Raw genomic sequence first — 23,862 nt, 5'->3', positions numbered from 1 at the left:
AGGCTGGTCTCAGACACTCAAATCTCCCTTCCTTAGCTTCCTTAGTAGCTGCAGTTCTACCATGTTTGCCCCGCCCCTATTTCTTTCTTTCTTTTATTGAATGGGAGATAGAATTCAGGATGGGTTAAGTAACCTGTGCCACTAAACTATAGCCTCAGGCCTGCAGTTCATACTGCTCTTGGTACAGCTCTCCAGACCAGCTGGGGAGTTCAGCTGTGCTGTTGGCTGGAATTTTATCTCTCTGTTTTGGTTGTAATAGTGGTTATTTCACATGCTTTAGAAACTTTTCTTTAAAGATGTATCGTTTGTTTTTTGTCTGTCTGTCTATCTATCTGTCTGTCTGTCTATTATTTTGAGATAGGAGCTCACTATGCAGGTCTGGCTGTCCTGGAACTCACTCTGTAGACCAGGCTGGTCTCTAGCTCAGAAATCCTCCTGCCTTTTAATCCCAAGTGCTGGGATTAAAAGTGTACGCCACCACAGCCCGGCTTTTAAAGATTTGTTTTTATTTTATGTGTATTAGTGTTTTACCTACATCTATATCTATATACCTATACCTATATCTATATCTATGCCTGGTGCTTGCAGAGACTAGAAGAGGCCATCAAGTTCCCTGGGTCCATGTGGGTCCTGGGAATTAAACCTGGGCCCTCTAAGTGTAGACCAGGCATATTTGCTGGGTCGCAAATCAAGTGACACATTCCAGAGCTCTGAGCATTAGGTGAATCTGAACAGGACTGACTTTGACACATCTGGTTAAGCTGGGAAATGCTCACTGAAAATCAGAGTTCTCTTTTCCTTTTGTGAGTCCTGTCCCCTCTCCTGCAGTGAATGTCACATTGTGAGTGAAAAATCTAATTAAATCAGATGTACAGGCACTCTGATTTTACAGTCACAGAGATTTTATCTGTCTTCTGACAGGTTTTGGGGATTCATGAGAGCTGACCAGATGGGTAGAGAGGCAGAACACGCCGGCCATCACATGCAGCCAGTGCTGTGGCCTCAGGCAGAGACAGACCACTCAGCATATTGGAGTGAGCAGAGAAGGCACCTGAAGCTTTATGAGTTGTCTCCTTCTTACCCTGTGTGGCTGCATGTGATGAGTGACTACTGTATTCTCTGTCTCCTTTTCATTTGCTTATTTTGATGCACCCATTGCCTGTTTGAGTAAGTCTTGGAGAAGGAAGCTAGGGATGTCTGGTGCTTCTCTGGCGCTCAGAAACACCACAGCAATCCAGGGGGAGGAAGGTCCACTGCAGATGCCAGGTTCTGGGCTGCATGAGGATGTGTAGGAAGGAGAGTCTCAGCCTGTTTTAGTAGCCAGTCAATTCCAGACAACTGTAAGACTCCATAGTTCATGCTTTACATCTGTAATAGGAAGAACCATCTTCACTTTCAGGGACTGAGCAACTATATAGCAGGTCTGGCTAGAGCCCTGGCTTTCTCACCAGCTTTCAGTTGTCCTGGGAATCCTCCCGGTTTTGGTTTCTTTAATGTTGTTGTTTGTTTTCTTTTATTCTAGCCTCATGTTGGGCACCAAAATGTTGTTGGTTGTTTTTGCTCTTTTGGGGGCCCACCACCCAGCTCCCAAATAAATCACACGTGGAGGCTTATTCATAATTATACATGCCCGACCTTAGCTTGGCATGTTTCTTTTGTCAGCTTTCCTTAACTTATCCAGTCTACCTTTTGCCTCTGGGCTTTCCTGTTCTCTTACTTTTGCAAATCTTACTCTTACTTTGTATCTGGCTGGGTAGGTGGCCCCTGGAGTTGTCCTCCTCCTTCTCTGGCTACTTCTTTTTTCTTCCCAGATTTCTCTTCCTATGTATTCTCTCTGCCTGCCAGCCCCACCTACCCTTTCTCCTGCCTTGCTATTGGCTGTTCAATTCCTTTTTGTTGTTGTTGTTTGTTTTTTGTTTTGTTTTGTTTTGTTTTGTTTTGTTTGAGACAGGGTTTTTCTGTGTAGTTTTGGTGCCTGTCCTGGATCTCGCTCTGTAGACCAGGCTGGCCTCAAACTCACAGAGATCCGACTGGCTCTGCCTCCCGAGTGCTCGGATTAAAGGTGTGTGCCACCACTGCCCAGCTGACCATTCAGTTCTTTTTTAGACTATCAGGTGTTCTAGACAGGTACTGTAACAGTTTCTCAGAGTTAAACAAATGCAACATGAACAAAAGTAACACACCTTAAAATAATATTCCCCAACACTTTATCTTACAAATGAGGAAGATAATCTCTTGCTGAATTGTAGCGTTGAGGATGGGAATACTGTTTCCAAGTGTAGTATCATTCATTCAAGTGTTTATTCCATGTTGGGTTCAGTGCTAGATGCTGGGTATTCACTGTGAATGGGATAAATGGTGGTCATCATACTCTAGGACCAGAGCCCCATGCTGGAGATGTGGACCTTGCTCTAGCTCTTTCTCATCTTGCGGAAGAAAGGTGCACTTGGAGCCTGTGACTGTAGCTCTGGGTCTCTGCTTCTCCTCTGTGAGATGAGAGGTTAGGTTTGACCCTGGTCACATGCTAGAGGCTCCTGAAAACTGGGGTAGGTGAGGCAATGGGAGGTGGTAGTAGTGTAGATTGTTAGCTTTGCTCTAGAAAAGCAGCCAAGACTTGACTAATTCGCATTCAGGGTGGGTCACAGAGAAATGGCCCTTACGGAGAATTTTTCAGGCAGTTAGGGGCTTGTGAGCCAAAACCCAATTCTAAAGGCATAGAGAGGCACTTTAGGCTTAAGTTATTCTTGAAATGAAGTTTTCTTGCCCCCACATGTAAAACGCTTAGGCCTGCATCTCAGTACCCAACACCAAAGGTAAGTATTTAAAATTTAAAATAAATTTATCAGGACATCTTCCTCAATACCCTGATTTTTCTCCATTTAGCTTTTGGTTGGTAGTGAACATATAGTCTGCAAGCTAGCCACTCCAGCGAAAGCCTTAGGGGATGGAACAATGGTCTTGATGTTTGCTTAAGGTATAAACTTGAGTTTAAGGTTTATTCTTTAGCACGTGGCATTTCTGATCTGACCCTACTTTTGAAAGCAGGATGGACATACTGCATCCATGGGACTGGGGTGTGTTCTCTAACACAGCTTGTGTTGGGCTCTCCCTCCTCACTGGTGCTCTTGCCAAAGCAATGTGTTTTCTTTTTCTTTCTAGGGCATGGCTTCCAGCTTCTGGGATCTGAGGCTTTGGAGGAGGAAATGAGTGTTGAGTGTTTTTCTGTTCCGTCTGCATCACCAACACTGAAACTTACTAGAGTGCAGGCCTATGGACAGGAAAGTTTCTCTTGAAGGGCTTTACATTGCTAACCAAGGATAAAAATGACAACTTCATCTATCAGACGGCAGATGAAAAACATTGTGAACAATTACTCAGAGGCTGAAATCAAAGTTCGGGAAGCCACGTCCAATGACCCTTGGGGACCATCCAGCTCTCTGATGACTGAGATTGCTGACCTGACCTACAATGTAGTGGCCTTCTCGGAGATCATGAGCATGGTTTGGAAACGGCTTAATGACCACGGCAAGAACTGGCGGCACGTGTACAAGGCGCTGACCCTGCTGGACTACCTTATCAAGACAGGTTCCGAGCGGGTGGCCCAGCAGTGCCGTGAGAACATCTTTGCCATTCAGACTCTGAAGGACTTCCAGTACATTGACCGTGATGGCAAAGACCAGGGTATCAACGTACGAGAGAAATCAAAGCAACTGGTTGCCCTCCTCAAGGATGAGGAGCGGCTGAAGGCGGAGAGGGTCCAGGCCCTCAAAACCAAAGAGCGCATGGCTCAGGTGGCCACTGGCGTGGGCAGTAACCAGATTACCTTTGGCCGTGGCTCCAGCCAGCCAAACCTTTCTACCAGCTACTCGGAGCAGGAGTATGGCAAGGCTGGGGGCTCACCGGCTTCCTACCATGGCTGTGAGTAACCGAAATATCCAACCTTTGCTCAAGTACGGAGTAGCAGGTGCTGGGGCTCAGGAAATAGTGGCTGTCACAAGGTTGCATTCTGTCCTCAGTTCTCAGCTTCTGACAAGCCAGGTGACAGCTGCTTTGATCTGGATTGAGTGGTCACAAAGGGGTTTTTGGTCCCTAGGCTGCTCTGTGGGTCTTAGGCAGGGTTGTGCCCATGCTTCTCCGGTTCTTGGGAGAAAGTGAGCTCTAAGGCCAGTCTAACCAGATTTTTTTTTTTTTTTTTTTGGTTCAAGATTGTCTGTCAGTAAAGCAATTGTCCTGCTGCCCAAACCTGCAGGGAGCCAAATACCTGGTAGCCAGGAGGAAACAAGTGTGCCTTGATCATCTGCTTCTGAATCTTGTACTCTGTCTTTCTACTGACTGAGTTACAGGTCTCTGGAATGGCTCAGTGCTTACCATCATAGCCCATTATTCAGAGTGTCAGGGTTGGATGTCTCTGTTTCACCTTTTAGAGGAACTCTAGGTTAGCATCAACAAGACCCCCTCATGTGGAAAGGAGTCTCTGGGATTTGATTTGGTTGCATGGTCGGGTCTGCATTGCACAGGACTGATCTATGTTCTGATTGTGTGTGATGGATCACTTTGAGTCTTTGTCCTACGTTCATAGGAGGTTTTAGGGAGAGGAAGCGGGGTTTGGACCTTGTAGAAGCTGCTTTCTGATCCAGCTGGCCTCCTGGGCTCTGCCAGGAAGTGATTCAAGGCACAGTGTTCCTCCTCTGTTCTTAGGGCTGGGCAGCCACTGATGGAGGACCCTGGACTAGAGAGGTGGCTTGGATGCACACGTTTATCTTCTGGCAGCAGAAAGGTGTCTAAAGCAATAACTTTGGAATTAGTACATTGTGTCAGCATAACAGGAACCTTTTTGGTTGTTGTTTTCTGAGTGGGTCTCCCTATGTAGCCAGGCTGGCCACACACCTGCTGTCTTCCTTGTGCAGCCTCCAGAGCTCTGGGTGACAGGTGTGCTATCTGCATGACTACCATGGCGGAATGCTTTTCATTCTTAATAGTTCTGCTCCAGCATTTCCTGCTTTTGTATAATCCGTTTCAGTCCGACTTTGGACCACTGTTAGAATTTTGAGAAATGTGTTTTCTGAGAGATTTGCATATCAAAGTCAGGCTTCCCGCCTTTAGGAATTCTAAGTTATTAGGGTTGGAGCAGATTAGCATTTTCCTGTGATTTTCTTTTTTGAGTTTGAGTTGCTTTTCTTAAGTAATGATGATGACTTTTGTGAGATCACTTGTACCCAAAGATAACCTGAAAGCTCCCTGGATTAAGAATTAAGTTCCACCCCAAAGTAAATAAATAAATAAAATTTTAAAAGATCAGCCTATCAGAGGGGGATTGTTTTATTTTCTTTGAGGACCCTCCTGTGGAGGATACAAAGGAACTAGACCCTCCATAGTTGGTAGACAGGGTAGAACAAGGTGCAGGGGCAAGATGGGAGCGTGGGAGCCTAGTCGCTTCAGCAGGTTCTTCTTAGGCCATGCCTGAGCTCGTTAGCCATAGACCCCGCCTGGCATCTAAGGTCTGATGCTCTAGCTCTGAATGCTCCTGTTTGCTTGACTTTGATCCTGAGCTGCAATCCAAGGATAGAATGTAGCAACAAGTCTTCATGACTTCCACGCACAGGGGACTGACGGCAAGGTTAAGGCAGGATCCTGGGTGGCCTTGGCCTATGTCCCCTCATGCCGCTGCACATCCTCTAATGGTGTGTCTCTTTTTTGTGTATGTGTGTGTGTGTGTGTCCGCCCAACAGCGCCAGAGACCTCGCTGTGTCCCCAGCACCGCACGGGGGCCATGCTGGGTCAGAGTGAGGAGCTGCAGCCACTGAGCCAGCGCCACCCCTGCCTGCCGCACCTGGGCCTAGCCTCCCGGCCAAATGGCGATTGGGCCCAGCCCTGCCTCACTTGTGACCGCGCAGCCCGAGGTGGGACAGCGGTTTGCTTTTCTTCCTAGAAATGCCATGCAGCTTGCCGAGGGTGGGGCCTGTCATGCCAGTACAGCCAACTCTCTCCCTGTCTCCTGCTGGACGTCCTGTCTAGCTTCCAGTGCCTGGACTCCTTCCTGCCTCTCTTTGCTGGAGCTTGCTGCCCTGTGCTCCCTGCCCCCAGTCATATCTCACCTGCTTAAGGGGGAGCTACTCAGTGGGTAGGCATGGGCAATGACCCCATCTTCCCCATATCCCTTGTTCTGCAGACTAGAGGGTGCTCTGCTGCCTGCCAGGCCACCAGTGGCAGTGAACCCAAGTGCTTGGCTTTTTGAGATGGAAATGTGTGCTTTCAGTTTCTGAAAGCTGGCCTCGTAGCAGACCCTCAGTGATGGCCACTGGAAGCCATCATTCCCAGTGTAGGAGTAGACACCTTGTTGGAGCATCCAGTGGGATTATTTTTGCTTTCCAATGGACCGTTATCATTGCTGAAATCCCTATTGCCACAATAAACAGAGAGTTAGCTGTACTGTCAATTCTAGGTCACTGTGTTTGAAGAGACTGAATTCAATGGGTAACTGAAAATGGGGCTTCTCTTTTGCCTAATTAATAATGCATCCTGGTCAGAGCTACACTGTTGCAGGTTAAACTGGAAACAGATTTTCACTGTTGCTCACAAGAAAATGCTCTCAGTCTAATCTCCCTCTGGTCATAAATGGGTTCCCCACTTGAGAAGAAAGCTCTCTCTTCTGCTCTTGCCCAAGGGGCACCAACAGCAAGCCTTTGTGCAGTTTCCCTGATAAGGTGGCTAGCCTCTATTCAGCCCTGAGACACTTCCTGCTCATTCATGCCTCATTAATATTACAGCTTGTTTGACTTGGGCGTTTGTGTGATCACTGTATTTAGTTCTAGGATATTTTCCATTGTGTCCTGTCATCTAAGAGTTTGTGTGGGGTGGTGGCCTCTTCTGATGTTTGAAAAGGTCAGGAGGATCGGCTTTACACAGTAGCTGATATCACGGTCAGAACTTGTCTGGAGGGGTTTCCCAGTGACATAGAAGCCACATACTCGTGTCTTTGCCACCACTTACTTAGGGTCTGTTCTGGCAGGTTCTCCTAGAGCTCCAGGGAGCTTCCTCTCCTTTTCCTCGGCCCTAGGCTGTGACTCAGGTGAGTTTTTTTTTTGAGGGGTTACACTTAGGTCCCCAGACCTTGCAAGAGCAGGGGAAGATCTTGCACTATTGTCTTAGTCTATGGTGGCAAGATGGTGTTTGAGGCTAGTTTTCTTTCAGGAGCCAGATTTTCTTTGATTCTACTTTTCTCCTCACTGCCATCAAATCCGTAGATAAGACCTTGGAAATCTCTCAAATTCTGATCTTTATCTCCTTCATGACTTGTGTCTATTGCTAGCTTCTGTTTGGTTTCCTTGCCCTCAGCCTTTTCATTTCTACCCACCCTTCATTCTTATCAACTCTGGTCCTGGGTTTTAAAGTCCCATAAGTACTGGTTCCTTGTAGTATCATCCCTGAGCTTTTGACATCCTTGAGAAGTCCTGGAGGAATCTGGAGGGAGCGAAAGGAGTTGGCCTGGAGGGACTGTAGGACAGGGTCTTCCTAACTCCTGATAGGAAATTCTAAATACTGTCACTGTGCTGACCTTGTCATAGGGCCCATACTTGCCTCGATGGACTGGCATCAGTATGAAAAAAGGCTCCTAACCTGAGGCACTTGAGAAGGGTTGGGAGAATCCTCTGGTTGGAGGTAGGCAGAGCCTGTTGGGAGGGAGCATTTGTGCCTCGCTAGGCAGGAGATGCTGGGACTGGTGGCTTGAATAGGTGGGAAGCAACCAGTCCTTGGTTTTGTTCTAGAGATGAACCAAGAAGACTTATTGGAGGCCTGAATCACACTGAGGTAGAGAGGAGATGAGGGCAGCTTTAAGGCCTCAGAACTCAGTGTCCAGGAAGCAGGGAATAGGATTATGGGTATAGCAGTCTAGGAACTGCTTGTCAAAGTGTAGTGCAAGCGTGGGTGGGATTCTGGATGGAGAGGCAGTTAGTTGTTCCAGCCCAGATCGTGCTTTCAGCTGGGCACTGTGAGCATCCCCTGGTGCTCATATTCATATGAAGGCTGTTCCCCAACAAAGGCTGGGGCTCTGCCGGCCTCTGCTGGCCACCTTCACCTGCCCAGGTATGCAGTTGGTGCTTGAGAAGCTGTGTAGTCCAGAGGAGTCTCTCAGGCTAAGAGATGTGTTCCAGATCAGAGATGACAGCCATCGTGGATTGGGGTACTGATGTGAGCAGCCCACGTCAGCAGCTGTTGGCCTACCTGAGGAACTAGCCGCCACGTATTGTGGGTCTGGCCAAGCTACAGCTGTGAAGAGAGTGAGCAAGTTGTTGGGGAGGGGTGAGAATCTGCACCAAAGGTAGCAGAGGGGCGTGGGAGAATCCTTCTGGATTCAAGGCCACGGCCCGGGGAAGAAGATGGTTGTCGTCTGTCTGACAGTGTCAGCTCAGTTACAGCCGGTGTCCCTCCCTCCTCCTGTCTTCTCTTGCCTGCTCTGGTGCCCAGTCCACTGGTGTCATGGGTTACTTTGCTGATCTCCTGAATCAGCCTCTAGAAGCAGAGGCTGCTGCTGTATCCTGGTAGAAGCCAGGGAGCAGAGAAGGAGCTTCCGCTTCCGGTGTCCTTCAGGGCCTCAGAGTACTTTGTAGTCCAGGAACCAAAGTGTTGACGGTGAGCTTTGTCCTAGCTGGGTGCTGTCGCTCACCTCATCTCAGAATGATGGGATGGCCCCTCCTGTGTAGATTAGGCCTTTGGCACTCTAACTGTGACTTCCTAGGGAGTCCCAAGGAAATGTCAGGGATTCTTGAGCTTCAGTGATCTGTGCAGAGACTGAGCTCCTATACTCTGGCAGGCTTACTAGGTGATTATGGGAGATTATGACCATTTCATGTCTTTGCTGGGCTCCCTTCACAGAGGATTTGAGTTGGCTTACAAAACACATGGAATGCCACAGGATTAGCTAGATACTAGAAGATGGGGACAAGAGGAAAATAAGGGTGAGACATACACAGTCGCTAGAGATGGATCCAAATTTGGCTTCGAGCATCCTAGATGCTGACACCAAACTGGGCAATATCTCTTTGGTTTCCGGACAAGGGTCCAGGATCCAAGGAGGTACAAGGAAGCCAGGTGCTTACTGTGCCTGTGCAGGTAGGAGGGCAGGGCTAGGGAGCAGCTGCCCCACATGCTGCACCACCCTGTGGGAATGGCATCCTGTAGCTGCCTGTGGCTGTCACCATACAGCTCTGCCAACCCTGGTGTCTTGCAGACTGCCCAGCGGGAGTGCAAAGGGAGTCCAGGTTCTTTTGAGGTCAGTATGGTCATTGAATTTCCCCCACATCATAGAGAGAGAGAGAGAGAGAGAGAGAGAGAGAGAGAGAGAAGTAAAGCAGTGTGGCAAAGGAGACAGGTCAGATCCACTCAGATAAGTACTTCATGAATGTGAGTAGACCTTAGTTGTTTTTCGGTTTTAATTGGGATATAAGGGGCAGGAAGATCAGGGGTTCAGGCAAGGCCATTTTTGGCCACAATGAGTGAGAGGTCAGCATGAACTACATGACATGAGACCCTGTCTCAGAAAACAGAACCCAGACTCACAAAGGTGAGTTAGGAAACTGGGATTCTTGCTTTTGTCCTCTCTCTTCTCTCTGTGCTACAGGCTTTAAACTGACTCTGCAGTTTGATTTTAACATACTTCTTTTTTTCTTTCCTTTTTATTTCAGTAATGTTATAAATAACTTAATTTACTTTTCTAAGTTCATCAAAAAACTTGCAGAACATTTAATCTTCATTCTCCAGGGATTATTCATAAACAGGGTAGACCACCATATCGTATCTTAAATCCCAGTACCCTCATGTACTTCCTGTGGGCCTTAAGTAGAAGTCCGTGGTGTTCTCCTTTGTCATTGATGCAGGCATGTTGGTCTCTGGATGGGCACAGCAGGGTTTCAGCAGCTTCTGCCTCTGAGTCTCAGGCAGGGCAGGGCTTATGGTCCCTAGAACCTGCGTTTATCCAGTAGAAAGCAGTAACAGGTGCACGGGCTAAGCTCCCAAGTGTTAGCTAACCTGAGCTGTCCACACCCACTTCCAAAGTCACTATCCATTTATTATTTTGTAATATCCACCACCACCCCATCAGTGTTTCCCCCATATCCTCTCTTATTCCCTTCTCCCAAGTCCTCTCTTCCTCCCAACTCTGTTTCCTACTTTTTTGGGAGGTGAGGCATGACACATTGGGTGTATTTAATTAGAGCTGTCTGAATGAGCATGCCCCCCCTTTTTTAACATGTGTGCTGTAAATATTTTATATATGTATGTGCATACCTGAGTACATGTATGTGCACCACATTCATGCCTGGTGCCAGCATAGGTCAGAAGAGGCATCAGATCCCCTAGAACTGGAGTTACAGTTGGCTGTGAGTCATCACGTGGGTGCTGGGAATCACGTGGGTCCCCTGGAAGAGCTGCCTGTGTTTTTAACTGCTGCACTGTGTTTTTACCCCCCCACCCCTCACCCCTTTATAAACAGGGTCTCCTGTAGCTCAGATTGGCCTCAAACTCAGTATGTCGCCAAGGATAACCTTGAACTTCTGATCCTCCACCTCTGCTTCTCAAGTGCTAGAGTTATCGTTATGTGCCACCCATGCTCGGTTTTTGTGGTGCTAGAGTTCAAACTGAGGGCTTCCTTTGTGCCAAGTAAGCACTCTGCCTAACTGAGCCCCTGTCCAGGAACTTTAAATGGCCACAAATGTCCCAAAGCCTGGGCCGTACCTGACCACACCTCACGTCAGAAACCCTGGCAGAGTGGTGTGTGAGGGTGCTGCCAGGCTGCAAAGTGCAGCTCTGGGTTGGATTGCATGTCAGGCTTCACTCAGCTGCACGTTTTCCTCTGATGGCCTATGACAAGGGCCTTTGGAGAGTTAGAGGCAGCAGGTGGTCAGTGCCCTCCTTTCTTGTTCAGGCCAGCTCCTTCCCATGGGCTGTAGTAACTCTTACCTCTCCTGTAGTAACTAGTGGGTGTGGCATGAGCCCAGGTAAGTCAGTCTGCTCAGTTCCCATTGTACAAGAGGTGTTTGTCTTTTTCTGATAGTGAGACAGAGTGAAGACACATTTCAGTCTCTTAATCCTTCTATGTTTGCACCTTCCTGGCATCTTCCACCTTATGATGTAGTAGCAGGAACATCTCTGGGGATCCCGCCAAGCCTGTAAGCGTTTTAACAGCTGCACACATCATAGTCGTGCCTGGTTATCCTCAGGCTGGATCCAGAACCACCCGCGACCCGCAGCAGTTGTGTATCCGTTGACAGTCATGCTGCTGTGAGACAGCCCAGCATTGTTTGCCATGCCTCTGGGGATGAGGATGCCAGGAAACCATGGCTTTAATGTATCCACAGGGAGCACATCTGCACATCTTACCTTCAAAATATTGTCAGTCTGAGGTTGGCATTCACAGATGTAAAAGCTGTAGACATAAGCCTGACTTTGTCTGCCTAAGGATCCCGATTTTAAGCTGGTGCAGTAGCACAAACCTTTAATTCCAGCACTTGGGAGGCAGAAGCAGGCACAGGTGGATCTCTCTGACTGAGTTCTGGGCCATCTTGGTCTACATAGGGAGTTCCAGGCCAGCCAAGACTATATAGAGGCATGTCTCAAAACAAAACCGAAACATTCCTGTCTTAGTCACGGCTCCCACCAGCCAAGTCGGCAGTGTTTCAGTGACAGGGTCCCAGTCTGGGGCTGGGTGGGGGCTGTACCTGAGGACATGTTGGGAGTCTTGAGGTTGTGGAACTTCATCATGACTGGCAGCAAACAGATCTTTGAACAGAATTGAAGGTCAGGGTCCACATCCACCAAGGGCAGCCAGACTGACCACCTGAACAGACCTGAATTCCATCACAGCATTGTGTATTATACAGATAATCGAGAATTATGGACAAACTGTTCATGAGCATATGCTTTGGTTAGTGTTCGCTCATCTATTCGGTTTTTGTTGTTGTTTTGAAACAGGGCAGGCCATACTGACCTCTAACTCAACATGCAGTCAGGGCTATCCTTGATCTGCTCTTCCTGCCTGGAACCTTGCCCTTCCCTACACCCCCCCCCACCCCCCACCCCCGCCCCCAGTGCTGAGATTGCAGGTGTGTGACACCATGCGGAGCTTCGTCTGCTCATTTTTGTTTTTATTGAGACAGGTTTCCAGTAATGCAGACTGGCATCTAACTTAAGATGTAGCCCTTGAGGGCCTTGGATTCCTGATCTTCTTGCTTCTACCTTTCCAGGGCTTTGAGTACAGGTATGTCACCACATCTGGCTTCATCTGGAGCTCAAGTTGGGACACCTTGGTCTGCCCAAGTTCAGGAGAATTCCATGGCTTCCTGTGGGACCAACTTTTAGGGGTCAGAAAAGAATCTTTGAGTGTCCTGCTGTCTATCACTCTATACTTTGTTCTCTCGAGACAGGAGTCTCATTGAATCTGGAACCATGCTGGCAACTAGCAAGTCCCAGTGAACCTATCCTTTCCCGCCCACCTCCAGTGTTGGGTTTACCTGAGGGCACAGCTACTCCCATCTTTTTATGTGAGTGCTGAGGATTTGAACTCAGATCCTGGTGTTTGCTCAGCAAGCACTCTTGACCCATGTCCTAATCCCCAGGGACAGACTTTGAGAGAAATGTTTGCTCTTCCTTGGGTCCCTGTAAGTTGTGAGCCTTCAGATGCTCAGAGTAGGGCCAGGTTAGTTGGTCAGAAGGATCCATTCAGGCCTGGCTCACAGGAACATCTGTGTCCCCTGTCATGCGCCTGGGCACAAAAGTCTCTTTGTGGGGTTGAGATGCCATCACGAGGCCAGAGTATCTGTGTTAGAATCGTTCCTCTAAGTAAGCCAAGGCCTGCTGTGCATACTCAGCTGATTGTGTGGATGGTGGCTGTGAATTCTGCCACCTGTGGAACTGAGAGCTGTGCATCCGTTTATGAAACCCCAGTATCCTTTAACACCCTTTGTCCTGGAGCTCCGCCTGGATGTGGCAGGGCATGTCTGTAGTGCTTGCTGGCTCTGCATCGTTCTTACTGTTCCATCTGCATTTGAAGTCAGTCTGGCCGCACAGGTCTGTCCGAGGGCCCTGAAAACCCATGAGGCCTCTTGGCTGCATGCAGCCAGGCTGCCTGGAGCCCCAGCCATTGGACCCAGTGGATCTCCTGTGCCCTGATGGCCAAGGAGCAGCCTTCCCCGCAGGATAAGACTTACTCTCTGAGCACTCCATGCCCATGTGGCCTTCGTGTTTATTCCTTCCGGATTCCCATTTGGTTGTAAACAGGATGTCAGCGCTGTCTCTGATCTCAGCGGGGGTTTTGTGAGCCATTTCCCCTCTTCCTCAGTAGGCTCCCAGTCTAGCGGTGGTTTGTACAAAGAAGCCTCACCGAGAGGGCAGGACACCCCCCACCCCCCCACTCCCACCCCCCCCACTCCCACCCCCCGTCTGCCCTGCAGCGCTGCTGTCTCTGTCTCGCTGCCTTTGTCCCCTCAAGCTGAGTGGGGACGATTTGATGTCCTCTTTTCTTCTTGAGCGTGAGAAAGTAGAGACCTGAGTGTTCTGATTGGTATCAGTGAGTTTGGAAACAAATCAACCTAACGGTGTATTTTTAAAAAGTATATTGTTAGCCAGGTGGTGGTGGCACAAGCCTTTAATTCCGGCACTCGGGAAGCAGAGGCAGGCGGATCTCTGTGAGTTCGAGGCCAGCCTGGTCTACAGAGTGAGATCCAGGACAGGCACCAAAATTACACAGAGAAACCCTGTCTCTAAAAACCAAACCAAACAAACAAGCAAAGTATATTGTTAAATCTAATCATGATTAGATTTGAGGTGGTTTCATTACCATACACTGTATTTCTAAATTGGTCCGGTGAAAAGTGTAATTGGGGTAAGGCTTATAGAGTGGGATTAGGTCTGGTTTTATTTAGGAAGGACTTTGTCACTGCAGCTTTTGTTTTGCCTGCTCAGGACAGGAGATGTGAGCCAATTGGTGGCTTCCTCCACCACCACCACCACCACCACCACCACCACCACCACCACCACCACCACCACCACCACCACCACGAGTGATTTCCAAATTAAATCATCCTGTCTGCTATAGCCTGGACCTGACAGACCATCTAGAGACCATCTTTGTCAGGAGTTATTCCTGATCTCTTACTTCTGCCAAGGAGGCAACTCCTAGGAACCAAGTTTAGACTAAAGATGCGGAAGCAGTACTGTGGTGAACAGTCTCGGTAGTGACCTTTGCTAGAATGCATGAAAGAAGGAAGTTATTAATACAAATTAGAACATTTAAAACAATTAGCCCAAGCTATGAAATTGACTTGTCCATCTTTCTGTCTACCCACCCACTCATCCATCCATGAGTGCAGCCGTTCACTGAATAAATGTTTCTTGGCCTCAGGGTGAGGGCAGGTTACTCTGTGGCTCCCAGTGCAGAAGGCTGGGCTGTGCAGCTGGTGAGCAGAGGGAGAAGGGTGTGCTGAGCTACCCAGAAACCCAGAGGAGAGAGACCTGAGCCAGGCACCATCAGACGTAGTGGCTCCCTCAGGAGGTAGGCCTCCATCTGCAGATTTTACAGAAGCTGCGAGTGTGCAGAGGAGGGTATGAATTCAGGCTCCCGCGCTCTCATACTCACGTGCATCTAATTCTGTTCCTTTTCAACTCCTGATCTGATCCCTGGGTTAGCATGAATGTAGACTTCTGGTTTGGGGTTTGTTATGTCAGCTAGGACTCTGCTTTTCACCCCTTCAATAAAAATAGTCTTTACAGGAGCCTCTCCTGTCAGTGTTAACTAGCTGGTTACTGAAGCAAAACACACCTGTGTACAGTATCACACAAACACTCAGGGTCTACACAGAACAGTGTGGGCTTCATTTTCTTAAGCATGCTTTCCAAATGTTGGTGTTTTGATTGGAGCCGTTGGTCCCTGGGCTCTTTCCTATGATTGAAGGCTCTTCAGAACTCGTGTCTTAGGTCTCTGTGAGCGGTGCTGTGAAGACTGAGATTTGATCCTCCTGAGGCATGACCTCCAGCCAAGGTTTCATGTGTCTTCTGTAGGCATGCAGCCGTGTCTGACTGGCACTTGATTGGAATTCTGAAATACCTGTAGCTTGATCTCTCCCCTTCCTGGGCCACGTAGGTTTGAGCCGAGAACGGAGCCCTCGTGCTAGGACTGAGAGGGATGGACCTATCTTTGCATGTGGTGACTTTCTCCCCCACCCTACAGCTACTTCCCCACGAGTGTCCTCCGAGCTGGAGCAGGCCCGGCCACAGACGAGTGGAGAAGAGGAGCTGCAGCTGCAGCTGGCACTTGCCATGAGCAGAGAGGTGGCGGAACAGGTCAGTGCTTGTGTGGTCATGCCATGGGGTCTTCACCCCGGTACTCCTGGGGGAGGGGTATGGATCCCAGAGAGGATGACACACACAGCCCTGTCTTTAAGGCACTTACTCGATGCGTTTGCTCTTGTGGCCACAGTATATTCTCATCCCCTAGACCAGGTAGAGCTATATCTAGGAAAGGTTTCATGAAGGTCAGTGTCCAGAAAAGCAGCTAATCCTGAGTGCCTCCTGGAAGTTCCAGTGCAGAATTACCATCCAGGGACTCCTGAGCGAGCTGTGTGCCTCTTGGAGGTGCCAGCATACAGGGCAGTGGGCGGGACAGGCCTGGGTTGGGGGAGGGGGTAGGTGGAGTGGGCCTGGTCCCTGCCAAGGCAGTATACCCTGTGGCAGATGTGTGGGAGAAGGGAGGCTCCAGGAAAAAGTGCATGCGGGCATGGTAGAAACAGCGTAGATTTTTTTTTTTTTAAAGTGTGTGGTATCAGATGGAACCCAGACCCCTTGTAAGGAAGTGCTCTAATATTGAGCCTGTGTGTGGTTTTGTTCCCCTCTATAACTTGTTTTTAATAAGCATGCATTACTTTAAAATGGAGGAGCGAAAGGGGCGATTCAAACACCTTTAGACAGTGTCCCTTTGCTTTCAGTCATCAGAAAGCGAGCAGACAGCCAGAGGCAGCAAGGTACACCCCTCGTATGGAGAGAAGAATGTTGGGTGTTAAATGTGAACACAGAGAGGTTTGGCCGCCATAGTTGGTATGTCTGTAACAGCAACAATGGGCAGCTTTGATCATGGCCTCTGCCCCCTGTAGAGAACCTGCAGCCATTCATTAAATCTGCCCATGTGGAAGCTCATGGCTTCAGGGGATCAAGGTGCCCAGGAGGTCTCACTGCAAGTTTCTGGGATGGGTGGATGGCTTTAGCCTTTTTAGCTAAAACCCAAGAGTGTGTTTTAATCACATAGATGTTAGGGCAGGCCTGTCTTTTGCAAGTGACTTTGCCTTAAATAAATAGGGTGAATTGTTTCTACTAGAAATCATACAACTGGTCAGTTGTTCAGGGAGTGTCCACTGTGGGGATTGGAATGATGTGTGATTTTCATCCTTTCTAATTCCTTTCCTGGTTGTCAGATTTGTGTTTTGTAAGGAGACACTGCTTTTGCTTTATGTGGATGAATGCTTTGCCTGCATGCATGTATGTGTACCACATGCGTGCCTGTTGGGTCCCCTGGAACTGGAGTTACAGATGGTTGTGAGCCATCGTGTGGGTGCTGCATATTGATATTGGGTCCTCTGTAAGAGCAAGTGCTTTCTTAGTTACTGAGCCATCATCTCTCCAGGCCCAAAAAACTATTTTAGATTAAGTATTTTGTTTCCCCATTTTGATGGTGCCCGAGTGTTGCTGGTATGACCTCAGACAGCCTCTGAAGGAGGAACCTCTGGGAATGGAAAGCTATTGTTTCCAGCTGAACTGTATTCTCCCTTGAAATGCCACGTGATGCAGGGCCTTTCCTGTTGCTGGCCAGTGTGGCCTCTGCCCTGCTGTGTTGCTGTCAACATTACCCTCAGCCTCAAGCTCCATTGTCCCACTCCAGGAAGAACGCCTCAGGCGGGGTGATGACCTCAGATTGCAGATGGCTCTGGAAGAAAGCCGGAGAGACACAGTTAAAGTTCCAAAAAAGAAAGAGGTGAAGGCTTGCTGCAAGGTAAATGCTTGAAGTTGTTCCAGAGTGGTTGTTCCCGGTACCCCTGGGATATACAGTGAGGGAGGGGCACGTGGAAGGATGGTAGGGTGCCACCCTCGACACTGAACCCATGCTGCGGTGAACAGAACACCAGCGAGAATACAATAAAAACACACAGCGAGCGAGAGAAGACGCTTGATGCCACCTGTAAAAGGAGGATGGCAGCAGCCATGTCTGTCCCACAATGGCACTTGGGATATTCTCTGGCCCGGAAAAAAAAAAAGCCATTTGTCTCCATCCCTCCCATCCTGTCCGCCATCTCCCCTACTTTGCTAGGCTATGACACAGAGGTGACCAGAATGTGGCTCTCTTCTGACAAACTTAGTACCATCCAGTCAGAGAGATTGCTCCCAGACCAGAATTCTAGTGGCTTCACTAGGTATAATAATGCCCGCCACCCCGCCATCTTGATGACAGATGTGGTAGGAACAGGAAGGATAGGGAGAGGGTGGGTACTGAGTGCTGGTAATTAGGAAACCAAGGCAGGTGAAGAGGGGGATTATGGGTGATCACAGTCTGGGCCATCCCAGCATTATCCTGAGAGAGTTTGTGAGCCCTGAAAACTCCTACAACTTGTAGACACTTGGCAAATAATAAGTACTTTGGTGTACTGGATCCCTGGCTTCCCTGGGAAGCAGGAGCTCTAGTGGAGACTTGGGGCTGCAGCAGCTCAATTTCCAAGTCCTTCAGAACTTCCTCCCAGAAGGCCTGTGCCGTGCTGAGAACTAATATTTGTGCTTAGTATGTGGGTATTCGCTATGACTGTAACCAAGTGAAACCATTCCTTCTGTTTTTTTTTTTTTTAACAGCCAGGCTCCCACTCACAGCAGACTACTTTGTTGGATTTAATGGATGCCCTTCCCAGCTCATCATGCCCTGTTACCCAGAAAACTGAACCCTGGGGTCCAGGGGCCTCTGCTAACCAGACCAACCCCTGGAGTGGAACAGCGGCTCCTGTGAACATTTCTGACCCCTGGCCATCATTTGGTAAATAGCTTGCTGGTTTCCTAGGCTTGCCTTTTTGATGGGAAGGTATTTTCTCCCCGCCTCTGTCTCTCTCTCTTGTCTCTCTCCCCTTCTGTCTCTCTCCCCCTCTGTGTCCCCCCTCTTTCTCTCTCTCTGTCCCCCCCCTCCCCCCTCAGCTGGCTGGGTTCCTTGTGGGAGTTCAGGTTGGTCTGATCCTCAGCACTGACACTGAGCAGGAAGGAGCTCATCCTCCTGGGGACAGAAAGTTCATTTAATGAGTTACATTTCTAAGTTTTACTTATTGGTAAACATGAGTTTTTGGTCAGATTTGAAACACGAACACGGCAGAATTGGTTCACCATGGGTGACGCTCCTGGCTCATGAAGTGTCTTAATTGCTGGTAGGGGCTTGGCCTTTGGTGTTTGTGCTTCTGGCCTGGTGCTCTGAGTCCTGTTAGACATGTCTGTGGTGTGTGTGTGTGTGTGTGTGTGTGTGTGTGTGTGTGTGTGTGTGTTGTGGCATCTTGCCTGCGTCTCTTGCAGTTCTTGTTTCCCTGAACTGGACCTTCTTTTGTACTCAGCTCAGTTCTCAGGACGTTTGTTAATACAGACCAAGTGCCAGGCTATATTCTACCACGCGAAGACCCTGGGACACACAGATAAATAGTTTCTGTCCTTGGCAGGATGGTGGGGGATAGCTGGTAGCAGTGCTGTGTGAGCCAGGCTTTAGTGAGGGTCTCCTGAGGTCAGAGCAGTGAGGTGAGCATCTTAGAGGTGGGTGCCACCGAGAAGCACAGTGTCCTGTAGAAGAGTGTCAGAAGGCATGGAATTCCTGCAGGGAGAGTGAATCCAGACACAGGGACCTGTGCATTGTGATGTGGGCAGCAGGTAGGTAGGTGAGAGGACAAGAGTGGGTGTCAGATTATTCAGGGACTGACGCACACCTTGCAAATGCTTGTATTTGGTCCACAGGATATGTCAGCCTCAGATGCCCATTGGCATCATGCTGGCCATGGTGACCATGTGGAGCCTGCCCACTTAACTGGGGCCAGGTGGTGTTACCTAAGTTCTCATTTCCTGGAGATCAGGAAACCTGTGGTGGTTGTACTCTTGAGGGATAGAGTGTAGACTGTAAGGCAGATGTAGAAGTACTGTGGTTCCCCAAGGATAGTAGCCCTTCAGAGAATGACTTGGATATTTCCCCCAAATCTGAAACACAGTCTCTTTGTCAAATGACCATTCTTGAAGTCCAGCTAAAGAATTCCTGGTGGGTGGGATCAGGGTCATTTCCAGGAGCTGTGCCAGGAAGCATGAAGTAGGACATGGCCTGCTGAGGACAGGTACCTTATACTCTGTTGGGATGTGTCCTGTGCCTAATCTTTAAACAGAGATGAAGTTTACCATTCTGACAGTTTTAAGCTGGAGTATTTAAAAAAACAAAACAATAAATAATAAAAATAATAAAAACAATAATAACAAAATAATAAAACCCCACACATTTGTAGAGCTACATAACTGTTGCTATGAGAGAACATTTCCATTACCCAGAAAGAACCTGCACTCAGCTCCTAGCCACCGACCTGCTGTTCTGCTTTTTGTTCCTCAAGACTTTGCTGTGGACAGATCACGTGAACAAAAGTCACATCGCTGGAGCCTTCGTTTGTTAGAAGTTTGTCTGCAATGTGGCAACAGTTTAGTCCTTTCCGGGCCAGAAATATCCTCTGTGGATGTGGTACATCATTCACACATTCCCCTCTTGATGTACATTTGCATTGTGTTTAGTTTCTGGCCATTATGAATCCAGTTTTTCTATTGTTTAAAAATTGGTTTAAAACTGTTCTGAACGTAGATGCTGCTCATGGATAGCTGTCTGAGGGCTGTCCTGTGGCTTTTCTTCTGTGTACTTGCTCACTCTCAGGCATTTGACACACTCCATTTGGCATTTAAAGCAATAGTAAGTATTTAATGAGTTGTATTTCTGAGTTTTGTTTATGGGTAAATGTGAGAGAAATTTAGTCAGATTTGAAACATGAACATGGCCGAATTGGTTTACTCTGGGTGACATTCCTAGCACATGAAGTTTCTTGGGCTGGAGGAATACACAGACCACCAAAGCCCAGAAAGGTTGTTCTTCTCCCCAGAGTCACAGAGCTAGTTAGGGAAGGACCAGCTCAGTTTATGATAGAACATCCTGGATTGCTGGAAAGCTGTGCAGCCTGGTAAGTTCCAGAAGTGCATCCTTCCAGCTGTTGGTAAAATCTTAGCTGTCTGTCCACTTCCTTCCCCCCCACATTGTTTAACCTAATTCAGGCCACATTGTTCCAGCTTGTGCCGTGTATGTGCCTGGGTATCATTGGAAATCACCTCACATGGTACTCATTGGCACTGTGTGGCCGGGCCACTAGTTCTTGAGCAGCTGTGTCCTGTGAAGGTGCTTTTGAAAAATGATGTGAAGTTACCGTGTTCTCGGAGCCTTACCCCAGCCACCTGTCATAGTCAGGTGCTTTGCTTCTTGTACCTTTGAGCTGACTGACCACAGAGCAGGCATGTGGTACATACAGGTTTACTGCTTAGCCTCTGCTAAAACCCAAGTGTCAGAGCCACTCCTCAGTCCCCTGGTACTCAGAATTATTACAGCCTCTCCCACAGCACACAGCTGCTGTCTGCATGAAAGGAATGCTTTTCTGAAAGCCACCGTTTGTAGTGGGTCCCCTTATTACCAGTTCTTTCCAAGTAGCACTGGGGACTGCTGAGCCAAGTGGCCTTGGGAGGAAATGCTAAGAGCCCAGAGGAGGGAAGTTGGAGCCTGCCAGGTCAGCGGGGCACTTCCTCCTCTCTTCTAGACACACAAAGCTGCCACCTGGTCTGAAGAGGCCTCACAGCCTGGCAATTCAGAAGGCCTTGGCTGGCTTGTCCCCTTGACTGTCTACCCACCCACCAGAGCCAAGGCTAGGACTGAGCCTAACTTCCGCCTGGCGGTAGCAGGTGTGCTCTGGCTTCTCGGTGACCCCTGTGTGACTGTGACTGCCGGCTGTACACATGAATATTCATCTATCCACTGAACTCCTGTGAATGGATCCACAGAGGAAGCGGAAGCTGCTGTCTTTCTGAACTTGGTTCCCTTCTCCTTTCTCACTCATTTGAGCTTTAAATGAGCCTTTATTTATTGGGTGGGTGACATAGCAGGACCTACTGATGCCAGGCCCTGAAGACATAGAAAGGCCTTGTAATGGCCTCATTGCCCTATCTATCCACAGAGGAGCCCCAGCCTTCCTGAGGGCAGCTGGGCAGCTCCGTATCTGCTGTTTTCCTGTGGAGCAGGTCAGGGCGGCACTGTCTTTGCACAGTGATTGAAGCAATCTGTACTGGCATATAGGACTGCCTACTTGTGTCTATGGTGTCTACTCACTTGGCACTGAATTCAGCCCATCAGCTTGCAGAGTCCCAGACTCATATACCTAGGACCCCAGTATCACTTGCAGACCGGAAACTCGACTACTCATTTGGGCTCAACAGTCTGTCCCTGATGATCTATGTTGTCTGAGATTGGCAAGGGTTTGAGCTGAGCATGCATTTCATTCCCTGTTCAGAGCTCTGAGTTTTGATTACTTTGTCCCTGCTGGCTCTGCATGCTGCTGGCTCAGGAGGAGAGTGTAGCAATGTTTCAGAGTTACAAAACCCGGGTAGCCAGGGAAAGCTTCAGGACTCAGACTGTGAGGTGTGTAGGCAGCCTGTCCCCTTACACACCTAATCTTTGTATTGTGTCTTATTCTGCCTGCGAAACTTCTCCTCCTCCAAAGATTTATTTCATTTTTATTTGTTTATGTATGTCACAAATACAGGGGTACCTATGGAAGCCGGAAGAAAGCATGGGGTCCCCTAGAGCTGGAAGTACAGGTTGTTGTGAGCCACCTGATTCGGGTTTTGGGAACCTCTATCTGAAGGAGCATCAAGCACTCCTAACCAGTGAGCTCTCTTTCCAGCCCCTCTCTTTTTTCTTCTTAAGGACATGGTTGGGTGTCTGCCTGTGGAGGTGTGGTCATCTTGTTCTCAGGACCCCCTCCTGCCCCATGTTCTGCCTCTTGGCTGCCTGTTGTTTCAGGTTGGTACAATGACTTGTTTCTTCACACAGACAGGGACCATCCTGGGGCTTGGCTGGAGGAATGCTGAGCAGATTGTTAGGGTAGAGTAACGTGACTATGGAGGAAGCCTGGGCTGTGTGCCCGGGTCAGGTCACTCTTGCATGTGAGGGGTTTGGACAAGGCTCTGAGTGCATCAGGAGCTCAGATTTGCATGCATCCTGGCTCCCTATTGGTCTCTACTACAGGGACCTACTAGACATCTGTACTAGGTCTTCCCCAGAATCTGTGTTCTTAGGGAGATAGTGTGATAACATCCTCCAGGGGCTCTCTAAAGATAGGTATCGTGGACAGCCAGGATCACACACCTTGTCCCAGGCTTCCCACTGAGTCCAAGCTCTTGGGATGCCCCTGTCAACTCTCAGTGCAGCAGCGAGAGTAGCGCTTCATGCCTGTGCTTGTAGCCCCGGTCTCCTGGTTTCCTGTGTAGTCTTAGATTTCCATGGTATCAGCATGGTCTAGAAGGGGACGCAGCTTCAGCCCCGCCTGTGGAGACAGAGCACATGTACTTACCCAGAGGCATTCACCTTCACCTGTAAGCAAGACCAGTGTATGAGTACCCTGCAATGGACTCCAGCAGGTTGGGTGGGGAGCTGTATGATGGGATGGTATGAAAGCTGCAGGGTGGGAACTGTGCTGTCTTGTCTGAGGCAATGTTAGGATTTGAGGTAGCTTCAGAAAGTGAGAACCCAATGGCTACCTTTAGGCCAGTGTGACCTGCTGGCTCAAGAGTGTAATACTTATGCATACTCAGGCCTGCTTTGATCTGTTGTTGTCCACCTGTGGCCTACTCCATCCCTAGGAGCTCAAGGTCATGTTCTCATGCAAGCCAGTGGCTCCCTAGAAGGCTCACTGCATGTTTGGTCTCCAGGGCCTAGGACATAAAGAAGCTCACACTGCAGTTCCCACATGACGTTTTGGAATTGGGGTTCACTTTAGCCCATGAGGATCCTCAGGGTATTATCTAACCCCCATAGACTAGGGGAGCGGGTGAGGAAAAGCATTAAGGTTTTCTTTAGGGAAAAGGGCAGTGGGGGTTGGAAACGATAGGATGTGTCTCCTAGGTAATAGGCAACTAGAAAAGAAAGGTAGCAACCGTCTTCTGAGAGGCACTGCAGGACAGTGAGGTCTCCCCAGCCTGTGTTCTTCAGTTGGAGCTAGCTGAGAGAAGTGGACCTTGCAGTGGGTATTCCTTACATGGGCCTGTAAGCAGGGAGACAGGAAAGCATGTGTTAATACGGCTCCCGTATGACATTGGTCCTGGGATCTCTGTGTCGTCACACCACAGCTCTCTGGCTTCCTGCCCAGCCTTCCCTTTGGCAAACCATTTCTACCATGTCACTCTCCAGTCGGGACAGGGCCATAACCTGATGAGGTACCCTCTTGGGGAGCAGAAGCAGAGTAAGGGCTTAGTTCCTGCAGTGTGAGTCCAACTGAGGCCAGGGTCACAATCCTGGCAAAGCATCACACAGGCCTGGAAATGTAGTTCCAGGCCCATAGAGAAACTGGGGTGAAAGGTCAGAGGCACTTCTCAGGGAGACAGGTTTTGGAAGCCTGATGGTTCTGGTGCAACAGCAGTAGAAGTGGAAAAGTCCAAACAAGAGTTGGCAGGCCATGAGGACAGGAAGGTGTCGTTTGGGAGGGTTCTTGACAGCGAGTGTCGGCTAGCTCACAGCTCTTGGTTGGG

General features: G+C 48.9%; 1 protein-coding gene across 9 annotated transcripts in view; it reads left to right on the top strand.

Annotated features, from left to right (window-relative positions):
- The window catches only part of Epn2 (epsin 2), a 68,565-nt gene that overhangs the window by 32,919 nt on the left and 11,784 nt on the right, over nucleotides 1-23,862 (top strand). For 2 of the 9 annotated variants that reach the window (XM_015992432.3, XM_076542522.1), the window contains exons 2-6: nucleotides 3,160-3,918; nucleotides 15,221-15,333; nucleotides 15,975-16,010; nucleotides 16,922-17,032; nucleotides 17,881-18,058. In XM_015992432.3, coding sequence (XP_015847918.1) covers nucleotides 3,324-3,918; nucleotides 15,221-15,333; nucleotides 15,975-16,010; nucleotides 16,922-17,032; nucleotides 17,881-18,058 — 1,033 coding nt within the window. In that variant the 5' untranslated portion in view covers nucleotides 3,160-3,323. Of the gene's footprint in view, nucleotides 1-3,159; nucleotides 3,919-5,729; nucleotides 5,901-7,009; nucleotides 7,070-15,220; nucleotides 15,334-15,974; nucleotides 16,011-16,921; nucleotides 17,033-17,880; nucleotides 18,059-23,862 lie in introns of those variants that run through there. The other 7 variants (XM_006973575.4, XM_076542521.1, XM_006973574.4 and 4 more) reach the window with 5 other exon arrangements.

Source organism: Peromyscus maniculatus, chromosome 8 (genome assembly GCF_049852395.1).
Source record: "Peromyscus maniculatus bairdii isolate BWxNUB_F1_BW_parent chromosome 8, HU_Pman_BW_mat_3.1, whole genome shotgun sequence".
NCBI lineage: Eukaryota > Metazoa > Chordata > Mammalia > Rodentia > Cricetidae > Peromyscus > Peromyscus maniculatus.
This window is presented reverse-complemented; position numbering and strand designations above follow the sequence as displayed.